The sequence below is a fragment of the Echiichthys vipera genome, assembly GCF_963691815.1.
Source record: "Echiichthys vipera genome assembly, chromosome: 18".
Taxonomy (NCBI): domain Eukaryota; kingdom Metazoa; phylum Chordata; class Actinopteri; order Perciformes; family Trachinidae; genus Echiichthys; species Echiichthys vipera.
In genome coordinates, this window is record NC_139843.1 from 18393321 (window position 1) to 18419083 (window position 25763).

Below are 25763 nucleotides of genomic sequence, written 5' to 3' on the forward strand. Positions count from 1 at the left end.
GATTTAGAAGGGAGAGTGAGTGTGAGAGTGTGTGGGTGTGTGTATGTGCAGAAGCTAAAGGAGGGATCAAGTCACAGCACACAGTCAAACTCACTCAGTTGCTCTGTGTCTTACTGTCTTTCGTATCTCTCTCCCGTACACTTAAAAGTCTTGCACACACACAGAGAGACGCACACACACGCACACTATCACTCAGCTGAGTTTAAGGACAAATAAGTAAATATTTGACCAGACCGGAGTGTACAGGAGGGAAGAAACAAAAGACAGAACAGAAGGGAAGTCTGTCCGTCTCTTCTTTTTGGAACTTGGAATTCGGACACCACAAGGACTTGGAGAAGGTTTTTCTTTTCTTTTCACAGGTGGATACAAACTTTTCCCAAACTCTTGGGTCAAACAAAGCCATAAGGAATTTGTTTTTTTCTTATTTATTGTTGGACTTTTGGACTTGGACTGGGCGAGAGCTCAGTAAGAGGTTTGTTTGATCACTAATCTCATTTCCAAATGGTGCTATGTTTTTAATGCCCTTCACCTTAAATGTGAGACTCGCAAAATGCACTGATTGTTCTGCTGATTCACATTTGTTTGACTTTTGAGCGAGGTGAGTGGCTGTAAAGTTCGCATTATGTAATTTTATATCTCACCATGCAGGTTTTAGAATTGCAGAACTGAAGACTGAGCTCTGGACAGATTTGGATTTAGCTTTAACTTTCTCTTGAATCTTGATCTTGATTGAATCATGATTGCTTACATCAAAGCACAGGCAATGCAACACAGGTGAAAGCAACTGGACCAGAAAAGAGATAGTAGAGAGAGAAGACTGCGGTTGTCTGCTGAACTGATTTAGACACAACATTAAGCCCTGCTGTATTAGTTTTCCTTGTGTTATTTGTGTTTTTAAGGTGGAATGTAGCGATAGTTGTGATTTAGCTTACTGTCAAAGGCAGGTCCCCGAGCGTGACCCCCAAACCTGTTCCTAAAGAAGCCCACCCCTTATGGACGGTGTCATGGCGGGGGTCAGCCCCACACCCAGTGATGGTATGTTCACCTGGCAGGCATGTTGTTGTCTAGACACAGCAACTACGGCTTTGATCTCAGGAAAAATGTGCCCTCTTTTTGTGCCGCGGCGTCCTTCAGACCAAAGAAAAAAGCCGCATGAATGACTCAATTCTATTTTCTGTCTCTTGGAAACTGTAATTTGTGTCTCCCGGTTTATTGTCCGTGTCATAAACGCCTGCGCGCCCATTTTTTTCTTTTTTTTTGTTGTCTGAGAAGAAGGAAAAATACAAAGTGCTTTTTCTCTATTCAGCTCATGTTATGTGACAAGTTTAGAGGATAGGAGCCGGTCTGTTTGAGGCTTTTTCCCTGACCCATGTCGGTCAGTGATTTATGTGACGCTGCATTGCATGACACACACACACACACACACACACACACACACACACACACATACAACACACACACACACACACACACACACACACACACACACACACACACACACACACACACACACACACACACACACACACACACACACACACACACACACACACTGACACACACCTGTAGTAAGCTTAAGTTGACAGCGACGTGCTAAGGTGCGTTTCCCATGTGTTTTCAGACTGTTTTTAACTTGAGCAGGTCATTCTCTCACCTCAAGGAGAAATTCCTTCTTGGAGTTGTAAATCATCGGAGCACAAATCATCTGTTTTTTGTGTGTGTGCACTGTGGTTATCTACCCACTGAGACAATTACTGAGACATTTTCATGCCACATTGTGCCCTTTGTTCACTCTCCACCTCCTGTCTTTAGTGGAGATTACTTTTGCAGCTTTCTGTCTCTTAAATTGTTCTCTGTCCAGGATTCAAGCATCAAATTATAAAGAGTTTTTTATTGGCTGCTTGGAATATTTCCATGCCCCACCCTGTATGTGCCCCTTCCTGTCTTTATTTTCTATCACTTTTTATCAGGCTGCAACAGACTCTTTATAGTTATCTCTCACCTCCAGGATAAATATATATATGAGAATAAAAGATACACAAATTTAAAATAGTTTGAAAGGAATGACTTAGCCTCCACATATCTAGGTTTAGTTTGGCAGTGCCCAAAAAGGGAACTGGCACCTCACCAGCTACCAGTCTGTACAGGACTTGAACCACCACCTACTGCCATCCTACCATCAACATGTCAAAAGTGTTCAAAAGAAACATGTCTTTTGTAGGAAAAGTAGTTTCAAATGAATCTTTCAGCAGTGTTTTCAGTGGACAACTAAATTTCCATTTACCTTCATTGTATTTGGGGCGTAGGTAAAAGGTAAAAGTGTTAAAACTTGAGCACCCAAACTGGATAGAGGGTGAGTGAGGATTACATCATGTGTAGTTTGGGTGAACAAACCCTTTAAAAGTATATGTAGGTGAATATTTTGGCCTATACTTAGGTATAAAAAGAACGTTTATGTACTTTTGAGCATTTGATTTGGTTATTATTGAAAAGGAAACTGGCTGCTTTACAATGCCTTTCTGTTTTGAGCCACTCTCGGTGAGCAGCTCTTTTCACAATCTGAGGTGAAGGTAAGGGGAGTGTCTGGGCCTGTTCACTTTCTCCAGGGCTTGAATGAGGGAATGTACAGGTGGTTCAAGTTACACTAGAGATATCAGCGGGGGAAAAGTCTTTCTCTGCCTTTTTTGTAAGAGTTTTTTTACACATGCATATATGAATGTATGGCTTTGTGGGTTTTTTTGCAGGAGGGAGATGGGGAGATGGACGTCACATCTCTCAGTGGGGCTTGGGTTTCTCGCCGTCCTCTTGACCTGCTGTTATGGTGAAGGTGAGGAAGCCCAGAGTTATAACCAGTCATTTTATTTCACTAAAAGTCATTTATTGACATGTAATTGTATATGTGAGTTGTAGCCTTAATAGGAAAGTTGATCATATTTTGACCATATTTTCTCGTTTTAGAGACTTCTCATTGTTGTTCAGAGGGTAGTTTGACATCTTAGTTAAATAGGCGACTGAGTGGGTTGCTGTTAAAACTCCAACAGTAATGAAAAACCCAACAGTTGGCTGACATTAAATGAATGAACAATTATTTGTTTAAATCATATATCGAAAAATGGATTTCCTTTCTGGTTCATGCTCTGAAACAGGACATTATTGATTTTTACTATTTGTATTCAATTTTTCAGGGTTTTTCACTGTTGCTCGGAAGAAACACCATGGGTTAATTGATCTTCACACCACGTTTTGTCATTAAATCCACTAAATGATTGAATATAGAATATCTAACCGTGTAGTATTAGTGATGGCTACAGTGTATACAGTATATATGTCCTGTATTTATAAAGATTTAGATCAGAAAGATTCTTTTTTTTCTTTTTTTTAAATCTTCTTACCGTATCTACCTTTTAGCACGATATCACTGTTAGAATCGTTTAGAACCCTATCTGGAGAAAATAAAGTCTGTTTAGTGTTACCACAGGTATTCTAGCTATGCTTCATGGGTTTGATTCTCACTTTGTTGCCTCTGTTATGACCCCCCCCACACACACACACACACACACAGTGAACTACTGCTTCGCCTCGAGGGCCAAGTCCTGTTCAGAATGCCTGCAGACGGGGAAAGGCTGTGCCTACTGCCCTGACGAGGTGAGCACACACAACAGCAGGAGAATAAATGAAAGAAATGACATACTTTATAAAACGTTTCAACATCTAAAATGTTCAAAAACAATAAAGGAGTGAGCATACCACTGAATTCCAATTAGAAACCGCGATATTAACTTGCACAATAAACACATTGCGAAAGATACTCAGAGATTTTTTGAGTTAGTTGATAGAGAATATCAGTAGAAAACTGCACATATAACAATCATTCTTGTTTTTTATGGTGCCTTTTATGTTCAGTTCAATGTTCAATTTGGTCAATACAATTTCCTTTTAGTTTTTTTTATTTAACAAGCAATTTGTTGTATTTTAGCAGTGTAATGGAAGCAGCAGAAAATGAGAACTCAGTCCTCTTTAACATCTGTTTTATTTATCACAAGTAATATCATTATCGCATATCTCATTTTTTCCTGTTTTATATTGTGTAGCCCTAATTCCAGTTCATAATTTGACAATTTAACTCAAGGTGGACATACTTACATGGTATGGTCTTCATCAGTGAGTGGAATTTGCTCAGTTGTCATGATGATGACTCAGTTAAACATAACATTAGTATGAAACGACAGTCGCATAATAATAAAAGTTTTACAAAAAACAGTGAAGTTTCAACTGTATCTCCTGGTCTTGGATATAGTCTTCAAAATAGTATATATGATGTATGTCCAAAAAGCAGAACTCACTAACCAAGCTTCCTGTTTTTGTGCAGAACTTTAATGGCCCTCGCTGCGACCTGTACGAGAATGTAATTGCCCATGGCTGCAGTGCTGCAGCTGTAATCACAGCTAAAAGCAGTATGAGGATAGAAAGAGTAAGTCTTCATCACTCTCATTTCTCTTCCAATCATTCCACCATTCTTTAGACTCAAATGTATGTTGTTTTAAATAAAAACCTGTGAAAGCATAACTTTCCCCCTGTTCTTCCTCTTCCATCAGAAGCAAAGCATCAACGTGAAGCTCCAGCAGTCTCAAGTTTCTCCCCAGCAGATGAGCATGAGCTTTCTGCCAGGAGAGGAGAGGCTGGTGGATGTGGAAGTGTTTGCTCCAACCAAAGGCCCTCTGGACCTTTATATTCTTATGGACTTTTCAAACTCCATGGCTGACGATTTGAACAACTTGAAGAGGATGGGCAAAGAGCTGGGTGAGCGTCTTTGTATTGTTAATGTGTTGTGATGACTGTCAAGTAAGTTGTCGCAGTAATACTGATGGTGAATGTGTTTCCTGTAGCTTCATTGGTTGGGACGCTGTCAGATGACTACACCATTGGGTTTGGAAAGTTTGTGGACAAAGTAATCGAGCCCCAGACGGATATGAGACCCGAAAAGTAAGCAAAAAACATTAACACATTGATAAAAGTTAAGCACATACATACTGTAGTATAATCTATATGTACTTGCCATTTCCTCTTTCTTTCCTCTATTTTGTCCATCCATCTCTTCCACATTCTCAGACTTGCAAAGCCGTGGCCCAACAGCGACCCTCCGTTCTCTTTCCAAAATGTCATCAAGCTGACCAGCGACTTGGAGTTCTTCAACAGTGAGCTCCAAGGGGAGAGAATATCTGGCAACCTGGATGCTCCTGAAGGAGGTTTTGATGCCATATTACAGGCTGCAGTTTGTACGGTAAGTAAGAATACTAAATACAAACAGTTTTAGCAAAAAGAGACTTGTGACCACGTGAGTTTAAATCTTAGACCCAAAACCTCACCCATACCTCTCTGAAAAAAACAAATCCTCCAACCCATACAACCACATAGGTCATTCTTTTTCTAACCTCTTAACCTCCTAACTTTATGTCACCCAACTTCCTCCTTTGCTCCCATCAAAATTACTATGGACACTAAAGGTCACAACCACTGTAAACGGAAATATGGGCTATAATAAGCTGCTTGTACAAACAATCTATGGGGTCGTTTTTTTGGGAGGGGAAAGTCTTAAAAAACAACGGCTAGTCAGACTATACAATCAGCACTGCTCCCAATAGACTATTGACCTCATCCTGTACCCTGCACTGTGCAACATGCCTGTCACTTCTGTTTATTTGGTCGTATTTACTCATATTTATTTATCCAATACCATATTATTACAAAACAAGAACAACTGCACTATATCATGCACTATATCATGTATCATGTGAATATGTATATATGTCTATTTCTATTTTCTTCCCTTTTTAAATTTAACTTAATTGCTTATTTTTGCTATTTTTTTTATCTTTTATCTTATTTTATCTTATTTTGTGATATGTTTCTGCTTGGTATATTCTGTTGCTGCTGTGACAAACGAATTTCCCCGTCTGCGGGACATTAAAGGTTTTTCTGATTCTGATAAACCTTTCTTAAGTCAGACCATATTACTTTTGAGAAAAGAAAAATTAATTTCCTAGTAAAAAATAAATTTTAATTCGTATGGCACACAAGCGCTAGCAATGACACAGCGTCTAAGCAATAAAACACAATTAATTTTTTCAATAAATGATTTTGCTGCAATAGCACTATGTGGTCTGGTATAACTTATGGTGGCTTATAGTGTTGGCTAATGTTAGAATGGACTCTACTTTTGGTCACAATGGCTTCTGCTCAGCAGAAGTTGCATCTTTTAATTTAACCCGTGGATGGTCCTCACTTTTGTAACCCGGTATCTCTTTTAAGCCCATATTTTGGGGTTCTAAAAACAAGTCTGAAAAAAATTTGACTTCATTAACATATATCTTCTTTATCTCAATTTTCAATTTCAACTATAGAGACAACATATATGTCTACAATCAGTCTCTACTAGAACACATTAACAATGGAAGTGTGATTTGTTTTTTTGTGGTGGTGGAGGAGGTGGACACGTGACAGAGGGCAAAGAGTGGGGAACAGTGAGAGAAAACAGCTTCTCTGTGCTTAGATTATAATAATCTAACATTATATGTGTGTGTCTATGTGTGTTTGTGTATGTGTGTGAGGGCATCTTTCTGTGTGTCTCTGTGTATGTGTGTCAAACTGACCCAAAGATCATATGAAGGATGTAAATGTGTGGGGTAAAGAAGCATGTGTGCTCTATTTATTTTTGTTTGCACATGTTTATCACATAAAGTAAGCTAAAACCTTTGAGTTTCAGGTAGAAACAAATGTATACTTGTACCATTTTTCTTCTTGTAAAAACTTGAAATGGATCAATTTGACCCAAACATCATACAAGAGTTTACCTATATATCCTTATTTTCTACTAACCACAGCTTCTACCACTCCAATTTTATTGGTATTCTTATTCTAGGATAAGATCGGCTGGCGTAACCACAGCACGCATCTCCTGGTTTTCTCCACCGAGTCAGCCTTCCACTACGAGTCTGACGGTGCTAACGTGCTGTCAGGCATCCTGGCGCGCAACGACGAGGGCTGCCACCTAGACGGAGCAGGAAAATACACAAAGGATATAAAACAGGATTACCCTTCAGTACCCACACTGATCCGTCTGCTGGGCAAACACAACATCATTCCCATCTTTGCTGTCACCAACCACTCCTTAACATACTACAAGGTTGGTGGGCTGTAGTTATTCAGCTTTCATTGACGTTAGGTTCCTGAAACATGCCGTCGAGTGTTAGGTCGCGTTTAGGTCATAGATTTATTATTTATTTATGTATTTTGTAGAAACTCCAGGAGTACTTCCCCATTGCTGAGGTCGGTGTGCTGCAAGAAGACTCCCGCAATATCCTGGAAGTCATGGAGACCGCCTTCAAGGTAAAACATCACCTCTTGTGAAAATTGTCAGGTGGGAAAGTTGGTGCAGTTTGCAGTAAAATCGCTGTGCAAACTTCGATTTACTGTGTTGTTTACGATGTTATAATGTGTCCTGGCAGAATATCCGTTCTAAGATGAGCATCCGTGCAGAGGACAGACCAAAGGCTTTCGTGGCACAGTTCTTGTCCACCAGTGGAAGTGTTGCAAAATACGGAGACTTTGATATCAAGCCTGGAGCAATAGTAAGAGCAAAAACAAGATGGAAACAACTGATTAAAGACACAAACATCCATTATGACAATTTTGTCCTAACTTGTTGGTCTAACCCTGTTAGTGCCAAGACTCATACTCTAATTGTGTGTGTGTGTTTGTGTTTGTTTTCAGGGCAAGTTCAAGATGCGTCTTAAAGCCCAGCGAATGATCGATGAGCAGCCTATCTGTCAGATGGATCAGGATGAAAAAGAGGGGACAATGAGAGTCAAACCCACAACCTTTAACGCTGGCGTCAATGTTAAGGCCTCCGTTCTGTGTCCAACCTGCGACTGTGAGAAGGTAGACAGTCAGATTAACACTGAGTCGCACAAAAAGTCGAGATCAAGTCACTTACTCAACCTTCTTTATGGTAGATTCATCCCAGTGTCTCTTCTATCTTTCCCCCAGTCTCCAGTCCCTAAAGCATCCAGGTGCTATGGCAACGGTGACCTGGTGTGTGGAAAGTGTCAGTGCTACGGTGGCTGGTGAGACTTTAATTTATAGTAATGGTAATAATGAAAACATATTCATGGCATTGCTGCCAAGTGATGGACTGTTTTAGGCCCTTGGGTTCAATAATGTCTTTGTTTTCCTCTTTGTTTTTTCCATGTTTCTCCTTCAGGTTGAGTACATTCTGTAACTGCTCAGCCAGCGCTTCAGCTAAGGACAGCAGCCAGTGTATAGGTCCGCAATCGACGGAACCTTGTTCAGGCCGTGGGGACTGCCAGGAGTGTGGAAACTGTGTGTGCTACAACCCGGATCAGTTTGAAGGACCCTACTGTGAATATGACAAAACCCAGTGTCAAAGATATGGAGGATTCCTCTGCAATGGTACGACTGTTTGTGGTTGTTAAATTGATGATTAAGGGTGTATGTGTATGGTGTCACTGTCACCACCTCTGTGTTTATGACTTCTACAGAATTTATGTTCCGTTTTGTCCAAGTCTCAAGTCCCCCCCAAGTTACTGGGGACACCTGCAGTAATCAGTCTTTGTAGAGAGAAAACACAACCTATTAGTACCTGTCTAATAATGTTATTATTGGGAAATGTATGTAACCTGTTCAAAAGGTGTCACAATGAACTATTCAGTGAAATAAATGTACCGTATTTTTCGGATTAAAAGTTGCTCCGGAGTATTAGTCTAACCAGCCTAAATGCATAATAAAGAAAGAAAAAAACATATATAAGTCGCACTAGAGTATAAGTCGCATTTTTTGGGGAAATGTATTTGATAAAATCCAACACCAAGAATAGACATTTCATCTTGAAAGGCAATTTAAAATAAAAATAGAATAGAGAACAACAGGCTGAATAAGTGTACGTTATATGACGCATAAACAACGAACTGAGAACGTGCCGGGTATGTTAACGTAACATATAACGGTAAGAGTCATTCAAATAACTATAACATATAGAACATGCTCTACGTTTACCAAACAATCTGTCACTAATCACTAAATCCACTGAACTCTTCTTCCTCGGTGTCACTTCTGAACAACTCCGCCAACTCCAAGTAGCAGGTAGCATCTTTTTTTTCACAATGCACTTCTGCCAAGTCCCGCCCCCGCCGAATTTTGATTGGTTGACGTGTGAGTGACGATTGCTGATATACGCCTAGTCTCTTACGTTACTGAGATAAATAATAGCCCGGACTATTATTTGATATTTTACGGTAATGTGTTAATAATTTCACACATAAGTCGCTCCAGAGTATAAGTCACACCCCTGGCCAAACTATGAAAAAAACTGCGACTTATAATCCGAAAAATACGGTAATCAAAATCACTTTCTAAAAGTTTATTTACTTTTTAATTTCTTTTCAATCCAAAATGCAAATGCTTTATTCTGGTGATGATAGGTGACATTGAACGTTATCAGGCGTTAGTTACTGAGTTTTGAGCTAACGTCAGCCCTCAAAGACACAGGGTAACATTACACAGAGACTTGTAATGTCACCATTTGTTAATATTTAAACTGAAAACATAAAATGAACACAGACACATTATTCCAGTTATCATGTCTCAAGTCTAGTCAGTCTTCAACTTCCAAGTCCAAGTCAAGACTGAAATAAGTCAGCTCACGTCTGCATCTCTGGTTCCAGTTAAATCTTATTCTTTCTTCTCTTATCAGACCGCGGCTCTTGCATTATGGGTCGGTGTGCATGTACTGAGGGCTGGGAGGGCAATGCCTGTGAGTGTCCCAAGAGCAACCAGACCTGTCTGGACGCCAAGGGCGTGAGTAGAGCCAATCATTTTTTTTTGTAGAATAAGTCGTCGTGTCACCTTACATGTCAGTAGGTGCCTGACTGTGTCTTTTTCTGTACCAGGGTGTCTGCAATGGGCGAGGTATTTGTGTTTGCGGCCGCTGTAAATGTCCGGACTCTGGCATGGAAATGACTGCAACATGTGAGCCAAATTTCCAGGTGTGTGAGTGTAAATTATAAGAATGTATATGTAGGACTCAATGTAAGTCAGCTCCGACACAATTTCTAGTCGTGTTTTTGCTTTTTCAACTAGACTCAGTGCTTCATATTTGCTTTTAGCTTTTAAGCCTTAGAAAGTGTTGCTGTACAGTCCTCCCTGACCTTCTTTTGATCTGTGTGTGTGTGTCCTGTCTAGGCCCAGTTGGGTGTGTGCGAGGCTACGAGGAGTTGCGTCCAGTGTCAGGCCTGGAAGACAGGAGAGAAGAAAGAGAAAGAGGATTGTGACAAGTGCCCCTTCATAATTACCATGGTGGATGAACTCAAAGAAGGTGAGACACATGTGAGAGGAGCAAAATGACTGATTGATTTGCTTCAGGTTGAATATTTACTCATCCACACACTCTGCACACCTCTGCTCTTGTATAAGGTTATTAAGGTTATGATGCCATTTTGACACTGGAGCATTAATGCCTAAAAACACTTGATGATAGTTCATATGTGCGTCTATGTATGTGTTTTTAGCGGATACGGTGCTTGATTCGTGCAGTTTCCGTGATGAGGACGACGACTGTACGTACCACTACACTGTGGAAAACCCTAAAGATCCCAAAGTTAAAGGCTTGGAGGTCCAGGTTCTCAAAAAGAAAGGTGAGCTGCGGGTTGGATATGTATCATGCTCTGTTCTCTCATTTCAGCAACTTATGTACAATTTATTAAAGCCCTTTCCTGTCCATTTCGTGCTTTCCAAAGTGTTTTAACATCCGTTTTTCTCTGAACTGAGCAGTGCTCAAAGTAGGTAGAGCCCAGAAAATGTCAGCTTCTTACTGTGAGCGATGGGTCTTACACGGACACACAATGTTTTACCAAAGTTATAACCGTTTTGGTTATTTCAAATGAGAGACTTCTGTCTGTTGTGTCTGTGCTGTCGTCACTGGTTGGAAGTGGGCGAAGCTGTGTTGAAACAAAATGATGTCACGTAGTTACAGAACCTTTGAATCAAAAGATGATCACAGCTGTGATGGTTTTTGCAGAGTTTCTGAGTGTTAAACTCTCAGTGAATATGTGAAGCCTACTTTTCTTTCTGAGCTTTAACTAGCTCATTTAGGTGTTAATATTCAGAGATATAGAGAAATATTTTAGGGGCTTTAAGTAGTGATAAAAACAAATCTCTGCAGTGCAAAGGTGTGAGCACAATAGACACATTATTTTGTGGTGGGGGATGGATATCTTAACTAATTAAAACAAAGTATGATTGTTGAGTTCCTAACTTTATCTATTTTTCATGACAAACCTTCAGAATGTCCCCCTGCTAGCCTCCTGTGGTTGCTCCCACTCCTTTTGTTCCTCTTGTTACTGCTGGCACTTCTGCTGCTCTGCTGCTGGAAATACTGCGCCTGCTGCAAAACCTGCTGCCAGGTATAATTGTCACATTCCCACCGATAAAGTATGAATATTTCTAAGTCTCAGTGGAAGTAATGCCTTCTGTCTTCTCTTGACACAGAGCTGTCTTGCCCTGCTGCCTTGCTGTAGGAGAGGTGAGGTTTTTATTATATTACATGTGACAGTATTGCTTTAAATCCTTCATCCTGTCACCTGGGGCCGTGTTAAATTTGAGTCTGCTATTTTGCATTCTCTCCAGGTCGTATGGTTGGCTTCAAGGAAGATGAGTATTTGCTCCGTCAGTCTCTGCTCACCTCTGACCACCTGGACACGCCAATGGTGAGGACCGGCCCACCTAAAGGAACTGATGTGGTTCGCTGGAAGGTCACTGATAACGTACACCGATCACCCAATCACCCGCAGGCTCTGATAAAGCCCAACCCTAAAGAGACCAGTGAGTGATCAAATGTTTCTTAACTGCACATTAAGTTAAAGGATTGGAGGCTAGATTTAAAGATTAAATGCTGCAAATTACAACTCTAACCTCTATTTGCCTTCTTGTCATCACTCCTCTTTCCCCTTGTAGTCCAGTACCCGGTCTCCCTCCGGCTAAACAGGTTGTTCTCTGAGAACCTGTCTCGCCCCGAATCCAGAGACGCCGAACAGCTCCGCAAAGAAGTAGCCGATAACGTGAGTGTGTCTTTCTTTACCTGTGGGCAGATGAGTGTCTGAACAATGACTTTATCACTGAGTACTGTATTTGTTCTTGCATCCAGCTAAATGAGGTGTACAAGCAGATTCCCGGTGCCCAGAAAGTGCAGAAAACCTCATTCAGGTGAGATGTGTTAAACGTCATGCAGTCGTCATTGTAAGATACGATATTTTTCATATTTTCGTATTCTCTGGATCAAAACAAAAATAGAGTTTAAATCTCTCACTCATTAATACCTTTTTTGTTTTTTACAGAATGCAGAGAAACGCCGGTAAAAGGTAACATTCTGATTGATACATTACAACACCAGCGTTTATTGTCTTTTGAAGGACCCGGAGGTCACGCATGTCTAACTTCTCTGCTGTGCTCATCAGACAGGACTACACTATCATGGACACCGTCTTATCTGCTCCTCGCAGCAGCTACCCTGATATTGTCAAACTCACTGAGAAAAACGTCCAGTCTGGAAATGTACATGATCTGAAAGTGGTGCCCGGCTACTACACTGTAGCCACAGACAGAGGTGATTGTTAACTATTTGTGTCGTGGACAAAATCAAAATTACAGTTTGTAGCAATATAAGCAAATCCCTTTCCGATCTTTACTAAGGCTTATATTTTTATTCTTGCCATTAATCTTGTTGTCTCATCTGCTCTTCCTCTGCAGAGGCTGCGGGAGCCATTGAGTTTCAAGAAGGCGTCGAGTCAGTAGACGTTCACGTGCCCCTCTTTGTCAAGGATGAAGACGATGACAAGAAGCAGCTGCTGGTAGAGGCCATAGATGTGCCGCTGGGCATTGCTGAGATTGGAAAACGTTTGGTCAACATCACCATCATCAAAGAGCACGGTAAGAAACCTCAATATTTATAGATGTACACTTGAAAATCAAACGTCAGCTTTGTATATAAACCTATATAAAAAGCAAAGAAAATGAGACGATCAACCCATCAGAGATCCTGTGACCTGAACTTATGAGGAACTGTATAATCTTCACTGTGGATTGCTCTAATTGATTCTCCACTCCCTTTTCTCCAGCCACCAATATCTTTACCTTCCTCCAGCCGGCCTACACCTACAGCAGGCAGGACGGACTGGCCAACATTCCTATTGCCAGAGAGATCATAGAAGATGGACGCACGCAGGTCACCTACCGCACACGGGACCTCACAGCCAAGGATAAGAAGGTAAGCTGATGGCTGTGTACTGATACACTACCCTACCCTCAGCTATATCCTTTTACCCACAGAAACATTGGGGCTAGCTACATAGTTGATGTGGATTATGTTCTCACTTGTTAAAGAATGCCCCACAGTTTATTATAAGAAGTCCAAGACTTGAGCTTTAAAACCTATTGGCCTGTTATTTCTACCCTGACTGAAATGGCTTTGGCATTTGTTCAGTAAAAGGTTCGTCAGAGGCTGTAGCCAGTTTATAATGACTAGTAGGTGAGATACAAGTCTGCAGCAGGGCTGTATTCCTAACCTTGTTCTTGTGTATTTTAGGACTATATAACTGCGGAAGGAGAACTGAGCTATGGTCCTGGTGAGACCCAGAAAACAGTGCCTGTTCGTCTGCTGGAGCTGAGCGAGAAAGATGGCCTTCTGGAAGACAAACAGGTCAAGCAGTTTGTCATGGATCTCAGTAACCCACGGCAGGGCGCCAAGCTTGGACGCTACCCAAGAACTACTGTCACCATTACAGACCAACCAGGTGAAGATGCTTTATGTGCATGTCTTACCCTTTCTCCCACCCAAAGCACTGGTTGCTAATGTTTCTTCTCTTCCTTCCAATTGTCTTATTTTATCCAGATCCCAGTGTTGTGATGTTCAAAAAGGGCACCCATAACTTCACCACATCTGACCCAACCTACACCATCCCTGTGGTCCGCAGTCGCAACCAGGACAGCCCCGCCACAGTTAAATGGCGCACCAAGAAGGCCCAGCGCTTTGAGTTAAGTGGCCCTCTAAAGTTTAGTCCTGGAGAGTTGGAGAAGAACATAGTGATAGAGCCAAGGGCCCACCATGGCCCAATCGTGCCAGAGACCATCCAACTGGAGCTTTTTGACCCAAGTAGCAACACTTCTATTGGCGATAGGAAGACCACCCTTGTCAATGTCATTGAAGGAGGTAAGACACAATGCAGAGTCATTTGTCGCAAAGACATGGAAGAAAAGATAACTTAAAATGGCATTTGTAGAGTTTCTAAATGTTTATATCTGGTAAATGTTTGGTTAATTCTCTGACTTCTTCCATTTCCTGCAGGTCCCAAATCTCCAGATATTGCCCCGATGCAGCAGATGGGCTTCATAAACCAGAAAGCCACCTCCCCTGGTGGTCGGCTTCTCTCCCCAGCAAACCTTAAGGCCAAAGCAACTGGACCTAGAAACATCCGCCTCAACTGGGACCCACCGCCCGGTAAACCCATGGGGTACAAGGTACATCAAATCCACATGTTGAGAAGCTTCAACTTGAGTTGATAATATCATTTACAATAGGAACTGTAATTCTCAAAGATTTTATGTTTCCTTGTTGGTTTTTAGGTGAAGTATTGGATCTATGGTGACCCAGAGAAAGATGCGCAGGTCTTAGATGTGAAGACTCCTCAAGCTGAGTTGACCAACCTGTACCCCTATTGTGACTATGAAACACGAGTGTGCGCCTACAATACAATGGGAGATGGCCATGATACCGAGATGGTCCCCTGTCAAACACTGGAGGATGGTAATTACTGAGAATTGTGTTAACTGCAGGAGATACAAGCAGATATAACTGATTTAAAAAAGTATTAACTAAATTTATGTGATTTGATCTTTGGCTATTCTTGAATCCATCATTGCCATCATTTTAACAACGAGCTAGTCACAAACTTGTGATTTACTAAACCATTTTAAGTAAAGAAATGTCTTTGCTACAGTAGAAAATACCATGCTAATGTCTAAATCATCTTTGAATGTATCTGTAGTGATGACGATGTAGCAGTGAGATATCTGATTATGCTTACCCAGCTGATGTATTTCACTCATTTCGTTCACAGTTATTAGCATAATGTTTGTAATTTGAGGTATTATTAAAAATGTAATTTAAAATAAAAACTAAAAAACCCCTTTACTCCTCAGTCTAAACAGGTACAGGTCATACTAGGAAGCTAACGTAGGTTTGTCAGTTTACTCTGTTAGCTACAGAACAATTTCACTTGGCAGTAACTCTGTGTTAATATTCACTAACAACTTATCTCTACATGAGAACTAGTTTGTGTGGTGTCAGCTTTTTAAATGTAGTGATGTCACTTAATCAACACTTTCACTGTAACCAGGCTAAGTTTGAAAAACTTAAAAACAGATTTCCTGTTCTTTTTTTTTGTCTCCAGTGCCTGGTGAACCTGGACGTCTGGCATTCAATGTCATCAGTCCAACTGTCACTCAGGTCAGCTGGGCAGAGCCTGCAGAGACCAACGGCAACATTATGGCTTATGAGGTCATCTACACACCCATCGATGATGAATCTAGTAAGAGTTCAACCTATAAAAGGAAATACTGTAGAACTGTTTGCATTATTCCATTTTCATCATTTCGGAATACTCCGCTCACAGAGCCGGTGGGCCCCGCTAAGAAAGTAAAGATCGACAACCCCAAGAAGCGAATGCTGTTGATTGAGAACCTCCAGAGCGCCCAGACCTACCAGTACAAGGTCCGTGCCATGAACAGCATCGGCTGGGGCCCCTTCAGAGATGCCACCATCAACCTGGCATCACAGCCTGCCAGACCTCTGTCCAGTAAGTTAGAGCTGAACACATCTCCAGAACACTTCCAGTCAATCAGTATTTCCTTGAATTTATTTCCCTCTCTTTCTGTCCATAGTTCCCATCATTCCAGATATCCCCATTGTGGATGCAGAGGCCGGAGACGAGTATGACAGCTACTTGATGTACAGCAGTGAGGTGCTCAAGTCCCCTTCAGGTTCAAAGACACCCAGCGTCTCTGGTGATGGTGGGTACCCAGAGTAAAAACCACAAGCTACTTGTAACAGCTGACAGCCTAAACTCATTGTGCTAGTACTCTATTCTGCACTCTGGAGGTTTGTGAGCTTTTACTGTAATATGGATCCAATTATTTCAGCCCACATTCTCAGCACTCCCAGGCATCTCGCTTTGTTCTTGTTGCCAAATGTTTAGCCCACGTGTTTATGCAATATGTGCTGTGGTGTCATTGCCCTATCAGAAGGAGAAGGGGAACAACACTGTGAAATGTTGGTCATATCTGAGGCTCAACCTGAAAACCTGAGGGATTTCTGGCTCTTTCTCATTTTTCCATTTTTCTCTGTGACAATAATATTCTCCCTCATTTTACAAGAGTGACATTAAGGAAGAGGTGGAAGAGTTGTGAAGCTCAGGGATGGCATCATTCTCACGGCCCTCCTCTTTTTTCTTTTTCTTGCTTCTATCTTGCGGGCATTTCCCCCCGCAGGCTACGCCCCAGTCAGGCGGCAACAAAAATGTGCTTCCAATACACCCCCAGTTATCTGCAATTGAAGTGCTTTACGATCACAAACCGCAAGGCCTTCCCTCATGAAGTCTGCTGTCACTCTCCTGCTTCTCTGCAGCCGTTTTTGTGCTCTTAGTTTTCTCTGGAAGTTTATTCTGATGTTGGCCCTCGTCTCTGAGACTTTATGTAAGCCCCTTTATTTTGTTTGATAGCTTTTTCTTAAAATAAGTATAGTAAGTATAGTAAACTTATTCGCTACAAATCAATCCTTCGCCTGCTTGCTTCTCCCCTATGACCTCAAATACAAGGCTGGAAATATATCAAGTTGGTGGGGTCCAACCTGGATCTCCGTAAGGTGTCGTGGAAAAAGCGAGTGGACGTCATCCCCAGTCGGCTCAGCACAGACACAGAGGCGAGCTCAGATGAGGCCCCCCGCCCCAGCTACACCCAAACACCCCTGCCAGGTGAAGACCATTCCATCAGAGCCGCAGATAGACAGACAGGCAGCTAGCATGCCAGCTGTTATGCACGACCAGTCAGGCGCCTGGCAAGGCAACTATCGTTTCTCTCTGCCTTCGTGATTTGATCCTATCAGAAATATCAACATTTGTCTGATCATTGAGTTTCGGGCTTCAGTCCTTGTGCCCTTGCCCCTAGTTGGCACCTATCCCATCTATCCTCCCACCACCTGCCCAGAGAGGAGCACTGGCATCAACTGCCCCACCTCCAGTTGATGATCAGCAGCAGGCTTTTCCAGGTGCCTGTCTCTGTCTGTCCTCTCTCCATCCCACTGGGGAGGTAGTGATCTGGAGGTAGCCTGTCGGGTGTGTGTCAAGGCTTAGTTACTGTGCGGCTGTATGGAAATAATGGCTTCTAAATCAAGTACAGTCTCATCTCTGCAGGGCAATTTCAATGACACCTTTCCTTGCAGCTGTTAATTGTTTTTCCATTCCTTGTTTTTATCTTCTGATGTACCCTTTTAGATGCGAAGCACCTTACGAAACTGGTTTGTAAAAACACAAGTATTCACATTTAGCAGGCTGCAGATTATCCACAAGGGGAGCTGCTCAGACAGTGTTAGACAGGTTTCATATATGCCAACATAAGAGCTGCATCAGTTTAGATCAGCAGATTAAGAGTCGTCGACATCGCCACCTACAGGCAAAGAAGGTTAAAACTAGTCCAACTTTATCACTTGGGCCACCTGCAGGAAATGAGTATTACATGTGCATTTTTGTTCAGACTGAAAAATCTTGGCAGCTATAGTATGGAAAGAAAGTGATGATCTCCTGAGGATAAATCCTAATGACTTTTTTATATAGAGCAGGGGTTCCCCGACTTTTTCAGCTCGAGACCCAAAGAGAAATGCAGTTTCTCTTGGGGATCATGTTTTGTCATAACATCTATATTTATAAACTATTGATAAAGAACACAACAAACCTTGAATTTAAGATTTATATGAAATGCATTTATTTCTTTATAAAAGTACATTACTGTAGTAATTATATTTGCTTAGTGTAATGTTAAGTTTCTCACAAACTCGTAACATTCTTGCACTGAAAAATTAGGATACGGAGGGACAGTGTGGCAGATATTACATTATCATTAAAAGACCTGTAAACAGCATCTAAACTGACCAGACCAAACACTCTTCTTCTACTTTAATTAAGAAAATAATATTTTTTACAAGTCACCTGTCTCAATTATATTATTGCTTAAAGTTGCTGCATAATTAAGGGAGTGATGTGTTGGGTATCAGCACAGGTGGCTGGCAGAGACTGTAGGCTCTTTGCCCATTTTAGCCCGGAGTTAGGCGGTGTCAGACACAGCCAAGCCGCCCATATTCAACTTCACATTGGCTCTTCAGAAACCTATGGGTGACATCATGGAGGCTACATCCATATTTTATACTAGTATACGGTCTCAACATCTACTAGATTGATTGAATTCACACATTTAAAGTTCCCAGACTATGAATCCCAAAGACTTTGGTAAAGTCTCTCAACATGGGATGATTTGACATTAAATGTAGTACAGCTTTGCTAGGACTAATGACATTACACCAGATCACTTTGTGATCAGAGTTAATTAGGACATTTTAGCCCACTAACATGCTAATACAATGGACCACAATACATGCGCAATACCAGCGTGTTAGCATTGTCATTGTGTGCATGCTAGGAAGCTGACATTAGTATTTAGTTAGAGCTGCTAGGGTGGCTGTTGGCTCTTAGTCACAAATTTATATGTATTCTCCAACAAAACAACAGTTCAGCAGCGACAAACTGCACTTGTAACGCTCATTGGCTGCAGGGGCCACAACTGACAAACGTCCAGGAGCTTTCCTAAACTGTTGTTGCTGTTTCTGTAACTGTAAGTAGGATTGGAGTTACAGATCTCAAACTGCTGGTGCTTCCTCTATAGACTGGCCGAGCCTGGTTTTGGTTGCTTGACATCAGTGGCACTGTGTTGTTCCAGTCAATGTCAAAATGCTTCAGTGCTAACTGCTAAATGTCCTGTATTCTGTCGGATGACTATTCTGGCTCCTATTGTGGTGTTTCACAGATTACATGAACGGGAAATGGGAGCAGAACTTCCTCTTCCCAGGGGGATCAGCGACACGCAACTTGTCTGCATCATCCTCTCCCATGTCCACTCTGAGCTCAAACTACAGAGGTGCTGGCGGCTCCTATACCACAGAAACATCCACCACCTACCTATCTGGACCAGGTAAGATGGACGGCATTAACTGCATTGAGAAATATCAAGATATTATTTTTCTTTATCTTTGATCTTCTTCTTCTTGTAGTTGGCTCTCGTAGAACTGACATGATCGGCGGAGGAGTGCACACGTCAGAGGTCATCATGAGGAAGCGCTCAGAGAGGGGTTACACGGATGAAAACATCCGAGACTCTATCGTCATGGGAGATGTGTCGGGCAAGTTCCCAGATCTAGGTAAGCGTTGGACCTCATCAAGGGGGTTAAATCTATTCTAAGGTAAATGTAGAAGGACTTAGCTTCTTCTTCATGGTCGAAGGAAGGTGTTACTTTGGAGCGCAGTATTTGAGATGCCTCAGCAGGTAAACTGTGCATGAGGTCGATGGCTTGGACATCTGTTAGCAGGGTTGGGGCTGTTGGCTGCACAGCAGGCTTATCCACACTGACTTTGCAGGAGCTATGCTGACTATCGCTGTTTCTCCCTCCCTCCCTCCCCCGTGTCTAAACTTTGCTCTTATTTGTTTTATTTTACCTCTTTCTTTACTTCACCCCCTACCTTCCCACCTCTCCCTCACACTGTGCTACCTCCATCATTTTCTCATTACGACCACTTCGTCCTCCTCCTCTTCCTCCTTCTCCTCCTCTTCTGCCCTCCCCTTGCTCAATGCGCCATCAGGTGGGTTCGGTTATGCTGGGATGCAGAGCAGCTCTCAGGGCCAGTTCAGCTACAACCTGTCTCAGGGTCCGAGGGCCAGGACCCAGTCTTCAGACGTCAATGAAGCCCTATATAATCTGGACAGGGTGCTCCAGGGTAAGTCTGCAGCACACAAGCATGAAGGCACTTGGAGGTGTTTGCTGGGTCTCAGCCATCTTTATTTACGCCTCTGCGTTTCTCTTGTGCTTTGTCTCCCTCCCTGATCTCCTCTTTAAAGATCTCACTTGCTGTTTTATGTGTTTTAACCACCACAAATCACTTATTTTACAACACCGGCAACCACTTTTCAGACTATATTATACGTTTTTAGTTGATTTTCTGCTTTATAAATAACCATTTATTTCCAATCATTTCTATCTGGAATGCTATGAAAATGGAAAAGATTTTTTTTTCAAGTTATGTTACATCATGTGGTAATTTAGTGGTGGCAGGGACTGTGTAGGACATCTCTTGCTGTACTCAAACATGCTGTGACATCAGAGATTTGAGAGTAGGCTTATAAAAATCTGTGTTCACATGCTTTGTCGTTGACAGATTGAAGCCAGAGCAGTAAGCAAACGTGGTCGTTGTGTTAATATGGTAACAGATTTAATAATAACAATGGATCAAATAACTTGACAGCTTGTAATGATAATGCGGAGGAAAATGATTAGCAAACTCTGCAGTCGAGCTCTACAAAATAATTTCAATACAGTTTCAATCCCAATTTATTTATAGTGTCGAATCATAACAGAAGTTAGCTCAGACTCAAACTTATCTCAGACACTTTTAATATAGAGCAGGTCTAGACCAAACATTTAAAAATGCAACAATCCCCTCATGAGCAAGCAGAGAGAGAGAGAGAGAGAGAAATGCACAGCAAACACTATAACATTAACACCTACCATAAAAATAACTATTAACAATTATCGCAGTGGAGGATCTTCCAGCTTATTTTTTGCAAACTTTAATAAAAACGTAACATAATGTGCTTTTGGAAAATGGTCAGAGGTATTACAAATAACTGTATATGCAATTAGTATGAATAGGTTCAATCTATACTTCTCTGTTTTTTCAGCCCTATTCTCCACACAGCGTGTGATCATATCCAACACTACTCTTACTCTTGTCTGTCTGTGTCACCCCCATCAGATGCTCGACTTTCTCCAGGAGTACCAGACACTCCCAGCAGACTGGTGTTTTCTGCTCTTGGTCCCACTGCCCTCAAAGTCAGCTGGCAGGAGCCCCACTGTGAGAAAGACATCCTGGGTTACTGTGTTCTCTACCAGCTGCTCAATGGAGGTAAACAAACTCTGCAAGGACCCTTTTGTTTGCATCTGTCCTGTAACAGTTTGCTACATTAGGATACAACTTCTTGGCATAACAGGCGTGTGCCAATGATGCTAAACAACCCGTGTCCTCTCCCGTAGGTGAGATGAAGCGTATTAATGTGACGAACCCAGCAGAGAACTCTGTAATCATCCAGGACCTGCTGCCCAACCACTCCTACCTATTTAAGGTGAAGGGGCAGAGCCAGGAAGGCTGGGGTCCAGAGAGAGAGGGAGTCATCACCATTGAGTCCGCCGTCGACCCGAAGAGTCCCCTCAGCCCCATGCCAGGTACTGATTCTGTCGATTTTTGTGTCAACTGCTTAGATTAACCAGCAGAAAATAATTACCAGAAGTAACTCTTGTATTCTGTTGTATCATCTTCCACTATAGGCTCGCCATTTACGTTGAGCACTCCCAGTGCCCCGGGCCCCCTGGTCTTCACTGCTCTGAGCCCCGACTCCCTGCAGCTCAGCTGGGAGAAACCCCGTAAACCCAATGGAGACATCCTGGGCTATGTCGTCACCTGCGAGCAGCTGCACGGTGGAGGTAAGGATTTATATATATATATATTCCAAATTCAAATGTTTAAAATATATATATATAAGTCTTTGTCGTGAAAGCAGGTTATTTTCTGAGCTCTGCTTCTTGTTTCCTCCAGGAGACATACGTTCCTTCCAGGTGAACGGGGACAGCGCTGAGACCAGCCTGACCGTCCCAAACCTGACTGAGAACGTCCCCTACAAGTTCAAAGTTCAGGCTCGAACCACACAGGGCTTCGGGCCTGAGAGAGAGGGCATCATCACCATTGAGTCTCAGGATGGAAGTAAGACGAATCCTACTGACAAAGCTTTTGATATAAACGCAACTTAAAATCTCCCAATAGTGGCTGAAACGTTCATTATACCCCCACAATATGACAGTGGGTATGTACAAAAACCATACTGATATACTTTTTCATCTTAGCCTCATTAGTAGTGGCACTAAAATTGCAAACTTAAAGATCATAAGATCCTAAAACAAGACTGTTTATCCTGTAGGAGCATGGTGTATTAAACTATGGGACATCATCTGTACAGACTTGACATTTTGTGTGGAAGGGACTCGAGTTAAAGTTTTAGATTGTTGAAAATGGAAAGTCTTCTCTCATTGTACTCAGACAGTTGTTGGCCTGATGTTGATACCAGAGAAAAACAAGGTTGTTCATGTCCCTGGAATCGGGCCTTTAGATCTTGTGTAAAAAAACAAAAATCTTAAGAATAATCCCTTGTGGACCATGAATTTGAATAGCAAATGTTGATGGAATTAGGCCATTATTTTTGCTTTTGGTAGCTTAGTAATCTCGTCAGACCAGGAGACATTTTAACCTGACCTACGCACTACGCAAGGTCAGGAGGTCACAAAAAGATTAGGAAATAAAAAAAGTGTGCTTAGTAGAGTGCAGATTTCCAATCAGTGTGTGTTCCTCTCTCCTCACAAACAAAGAGTTCAGTCTCAGTTGTCTGCCCCGACTCTTTTAAGGCCAGAATACACTGCAGCCGAGCATGGACTCACGCCCACTTGCTTGCTGCTTGTAGATCTAAAGTCGAGATGGCAGTGAGCTAACAATAACTGGGATTTAAGAGGCGATTATACTCTGATATTAACTTCTGCGTCCGCATTCTGCAGACCTGTACAGCTCACACAGACTCACAAACACTTCCATTACACCTTTTGAGGTCAGCTCGGTCGGGTCTTCCAGCATGTGCATGTCCCAGTCTGTTCCAGAGGGTGAAGGTGGGTGCCGTGGTCTGTGTATTTCTTTAAGGACTGCAGATTTCCTCCTTCATCACTCTGTGCTCTAACTGTCTTTTGAACTTTATAAAGTTCTGCCTGTACTGTTACCTCTTCCCGCTTTTTCTTGCCTTCTTTTCCATCTTTTTTGTATTCTTCCCCTTCTGATTATTCTTCTACTTTACAAACCAGTTAGAGGTCAATACCGGTGCCTACACCCCCTACTGGACCTAGCGTTTTAAAAACTGGAACATGCGCATGCGGCCCACATCGATCACTTGTGGCCTCTACCGACGACAAATATATAAAGCATCAATAAAATATTGGTTTCAGAAGTTGTGTACCACTGCAACCATTAGAGGTACTTGAGCACAAAGTCATAAATGTGCACAAAAAAAATATTAGGGTGATGGATCCAGTATATCGCAAGATTAGCCTTGGACGAAGACACATGCGAACACACACACGATCATCAATGTACTATAAATATCCATACCAGAGTTCATGGAAATCTGACCAGTAATTATTGGTATTGTCTCTGAACCATCCCATGACAAGTATTATTTAGCCTTCCTGTCACGTTCTCATCAATTCTGACATTTTAGTTCATAACATATTCTAAGTATGTCTTCCCTTCCTCGCTCCCTGTAGGCGCTCTGTCTCAGTACAACAGCCAATCAATGGGAAGGAGGGAAGTTTTCCAAATGCCAACAGAGGTCAGCACGCGGACCAACGTCACCCACACCATGCTCAACGACCCCTACTTCTCAGGTACAGCTTCAGTTTCACTTCTGTTCTACTGAAAACATCAATTAAATCATTCTCACCTTAATACCAACTGCTCTTTCCTAACAGACGGGATGATGATGACCACACAGCACACAGAGAGCAGCGGCATGGTGACCCGTCAAGTCACCAAGGAAGTGGTTCAGAGGAGCGTCATGGGAGGAACCACTGTCACAAAGAAGATGTTTTATGAATCTTAAGACCTTATTTAAGTAGCAGCCAAAGGTCCAACGTGACGAGGAATCACACCAGAGATTCTCTTTTAAAAAGAGTTGGCTTCAGAGTACTCACACACTAGCAGTGCATGTTTTTATGTGTACGTGTGATGAATAGATGGAGAGGAGGCCCTTCTCTCATGTCTGTTACAAACTGTGGCCACTTTGCTCTACAGATGAGGATCATTTTAACGTTGACATTCGTTTTCACTGTTGCTTCTGATGTATCTCATTTCAGTCTTTCCACTAAGCAAATGATTTAGCGTCAGGCTCCTCTCTGTCTGTCGGTTCAGATCTGGTAGCACACACTGGGGCTTTAAGTCTGGGTTAGCACAGGCCAGTAATCTGACTGCGGATCAGTAATCCAAAGTGACCTTATCTCCTGTCCCCCCTCCGCCCGTCTGTAAGAGCTGTTTGTCTGTGTGCGAGCTGTTTCGACTGTTTCAGGTTAAACCCACCAAATTTCAACTTCAGAGTCTTTCTGAGATCTGTTTGCTGGAGAGATTGGCTCTAAATTGCCGTAGATGTCATTTTTGATCCTATCCAGCATGATCAAAAGTATAAAACTGGTGTATTTGGGACTTCTGTTCATAGATTTGTATATTAAAGTGTGTTTTTCGAGCATATTTAATACTTTTTAATATTTTTACTCAAGTAGACTGACATAAATATGTAATGCCAAATATAGAGGTATTTCCGTAAACACATGTTGCTCATTGAAATGCGCATGTCCTACTGACAAGCATGATTTTACAAGACAAATGATCAAACACCTATTAGATGTAACATGTTTTTAGCATTTCTTAAGATGTTTTATACTCAAAAATATGGTATACACCGCTTCAAGTTGATACTTTTCATATGCTTCCTTACTCTGCAGGGCCGTTGTATTTTGCATTTTGGGTAGATTAACGTTTGAGCTATGAGATTTTGATATGTTAAAGAAATTGTACGTAAAGACAGAAAGATTGTATATGCTTCCATGCAAGTCCTACTGTATTTTGGCTCCATATTTTGTGTTGAAAATACATTTATAAAACATTCTGAGAGGATATTTTCAGTGTGCGAACCTGATGTGGATGAACATTTCGCCAAAAACCCTTTCAGTTAAGTGTTCCTGAACTTTTGGTCAACATGTATCACTTACCTTTAAGCCGCTCAGCTTACCTTTTTTGCATCGTTTCTTTATTTTGTTATGTCGATTCTATTGCACAATAAAGATTTGAAATAAATACATCAGCTGTGCATTTGAATGAGATCTGTGCGACAACTGAAGACAAGTTGTAGCATTTGCAGCTATTTTATTGATGTTTGAGAAAAGCCATCTTAATACCGCATGCATAACTGAACAGAAACACGGCTGCAGGATGGAGCCTGACAAATATTTGCAGGGGACAAAGAAGCAAACAGAGTGAGAATTAACTCTTCACATGCGTCGACCCAGTGTGTCATCATCTGCCTGTGCACGTTAGCGAGCCCTCATCGGCTACGAGTGGCTGGTCGCACATCCTTTTACAGTGCCTTCATGCTTTTAGAACATTTGTGAAGTTAGTTTGCCAGTTTTCATCTCTCAGTAATAAAAAAACGAATCAAAGAAATACATTTCCATATCTCCA

The 25763-nt window shown here is 41.9% G+C and overlaps 1 protein-coding gene across 3 annotated transcripts; it reads left to right on the forward strand.

The window, feature by feature from the left end:
• Positions 1 to 25433, forward strand: itgb4 (integrin, beta 4). 3 transcript variants are annotated; one of them, XM_083932529.1, is made up of 42 exons: positions 1 to 359; positions 2745 to 2827; positions 3563 to 3645; positions 4370 to 4471; positions 4596 to 4800; positions 4887 to 4983; positions 5110 to 5281; positions 6920 to 7183; positions 7297 to 7386; positions 7506 to 7628; positions 7771 to 7938; positions 8047 to 8123; positions 8261 to 8469; positions 9770 to 9873; positions 9966 to 10061; positions 10258 to 10390; positions 10584 to 10709; positions 11359 to 11477; positions 11563 to 11596; positions 11701 to 11895; positions 12028 to 12131; positions 12218 to 12276; positions 12408 to 12431; positions 12528 to 12676; positions 12820 to 12999; positions 13188 to 13336; positions 13655 to 13862; positions 13961 to 14278; positions 14414 to 14586; positions 14692 to 14872; positions 15519 to 15656; positions 15741 to 15923; positions 16009 to 16137; positions 19198 to 19362; positions 19442 to 19588; positions 20028 to 20162; positions 21198 to 21347; positions 21476 to 21664; positions 21767 to 21922; positions 22035 to 22199; positions 23798 to 23917; positions 24002 to 25433. In XM_083932529.1, the coding sequence occupies exons 2-42, from the start codon at positions 2752 to 2754 to the stop codon at positions 24130 to 24132; spliced, it is 5826 nt and encodes a 1941-aa protein (XP_083788655.1). In that variant the 5' UTR covers positions 1 to 359; positions 2745 to 2751; the 3' UTR covers positions 24133 to 25433. The 3 variants fall into 3 exon arrangements, with proteins under 3 accessions (XP_083788655.1, XP_083788654.1, XP_083788656.1); XM_083932528.1 differs by having other exon boundaries at positions 1 to 472; positions 24002 to 25431; XM_083932530.1 differs by lacking the exon at positions 20028 to 20162 and having other exon boundaries at positions 1 to 472; positions 24002 to 25428.
• The last annotated feature ends 330 nt before the right edge of the window (positions 25434 to 25763 follow it).

Excerpts from the sequence above, each read along its gene's own strand:
- itgb4 (XM_083932529.1), top strand. The coding sequence starts at position 2,752 with ATGGGGAGATGGACGTCACATCTCTCAGTGGGGCTTGGGTTTCTCGCC. Across the intron at positions 4,472-4,595 it reads GCAGTATGAGGATAGAAAGA|AAGCAAAGCATCAACGTGAA; the intron begins GTAAGTCTTCAT and ends CTCTTCCATCAG. Across the intron at positions 9,874-9,965 it reads CCTGTCTGGACGCCAAGGGC|GGTGTCTGCAATGGGCGAGG; the intron begins GTGAGTAGAGCC and ends TTTCTGTACCAG.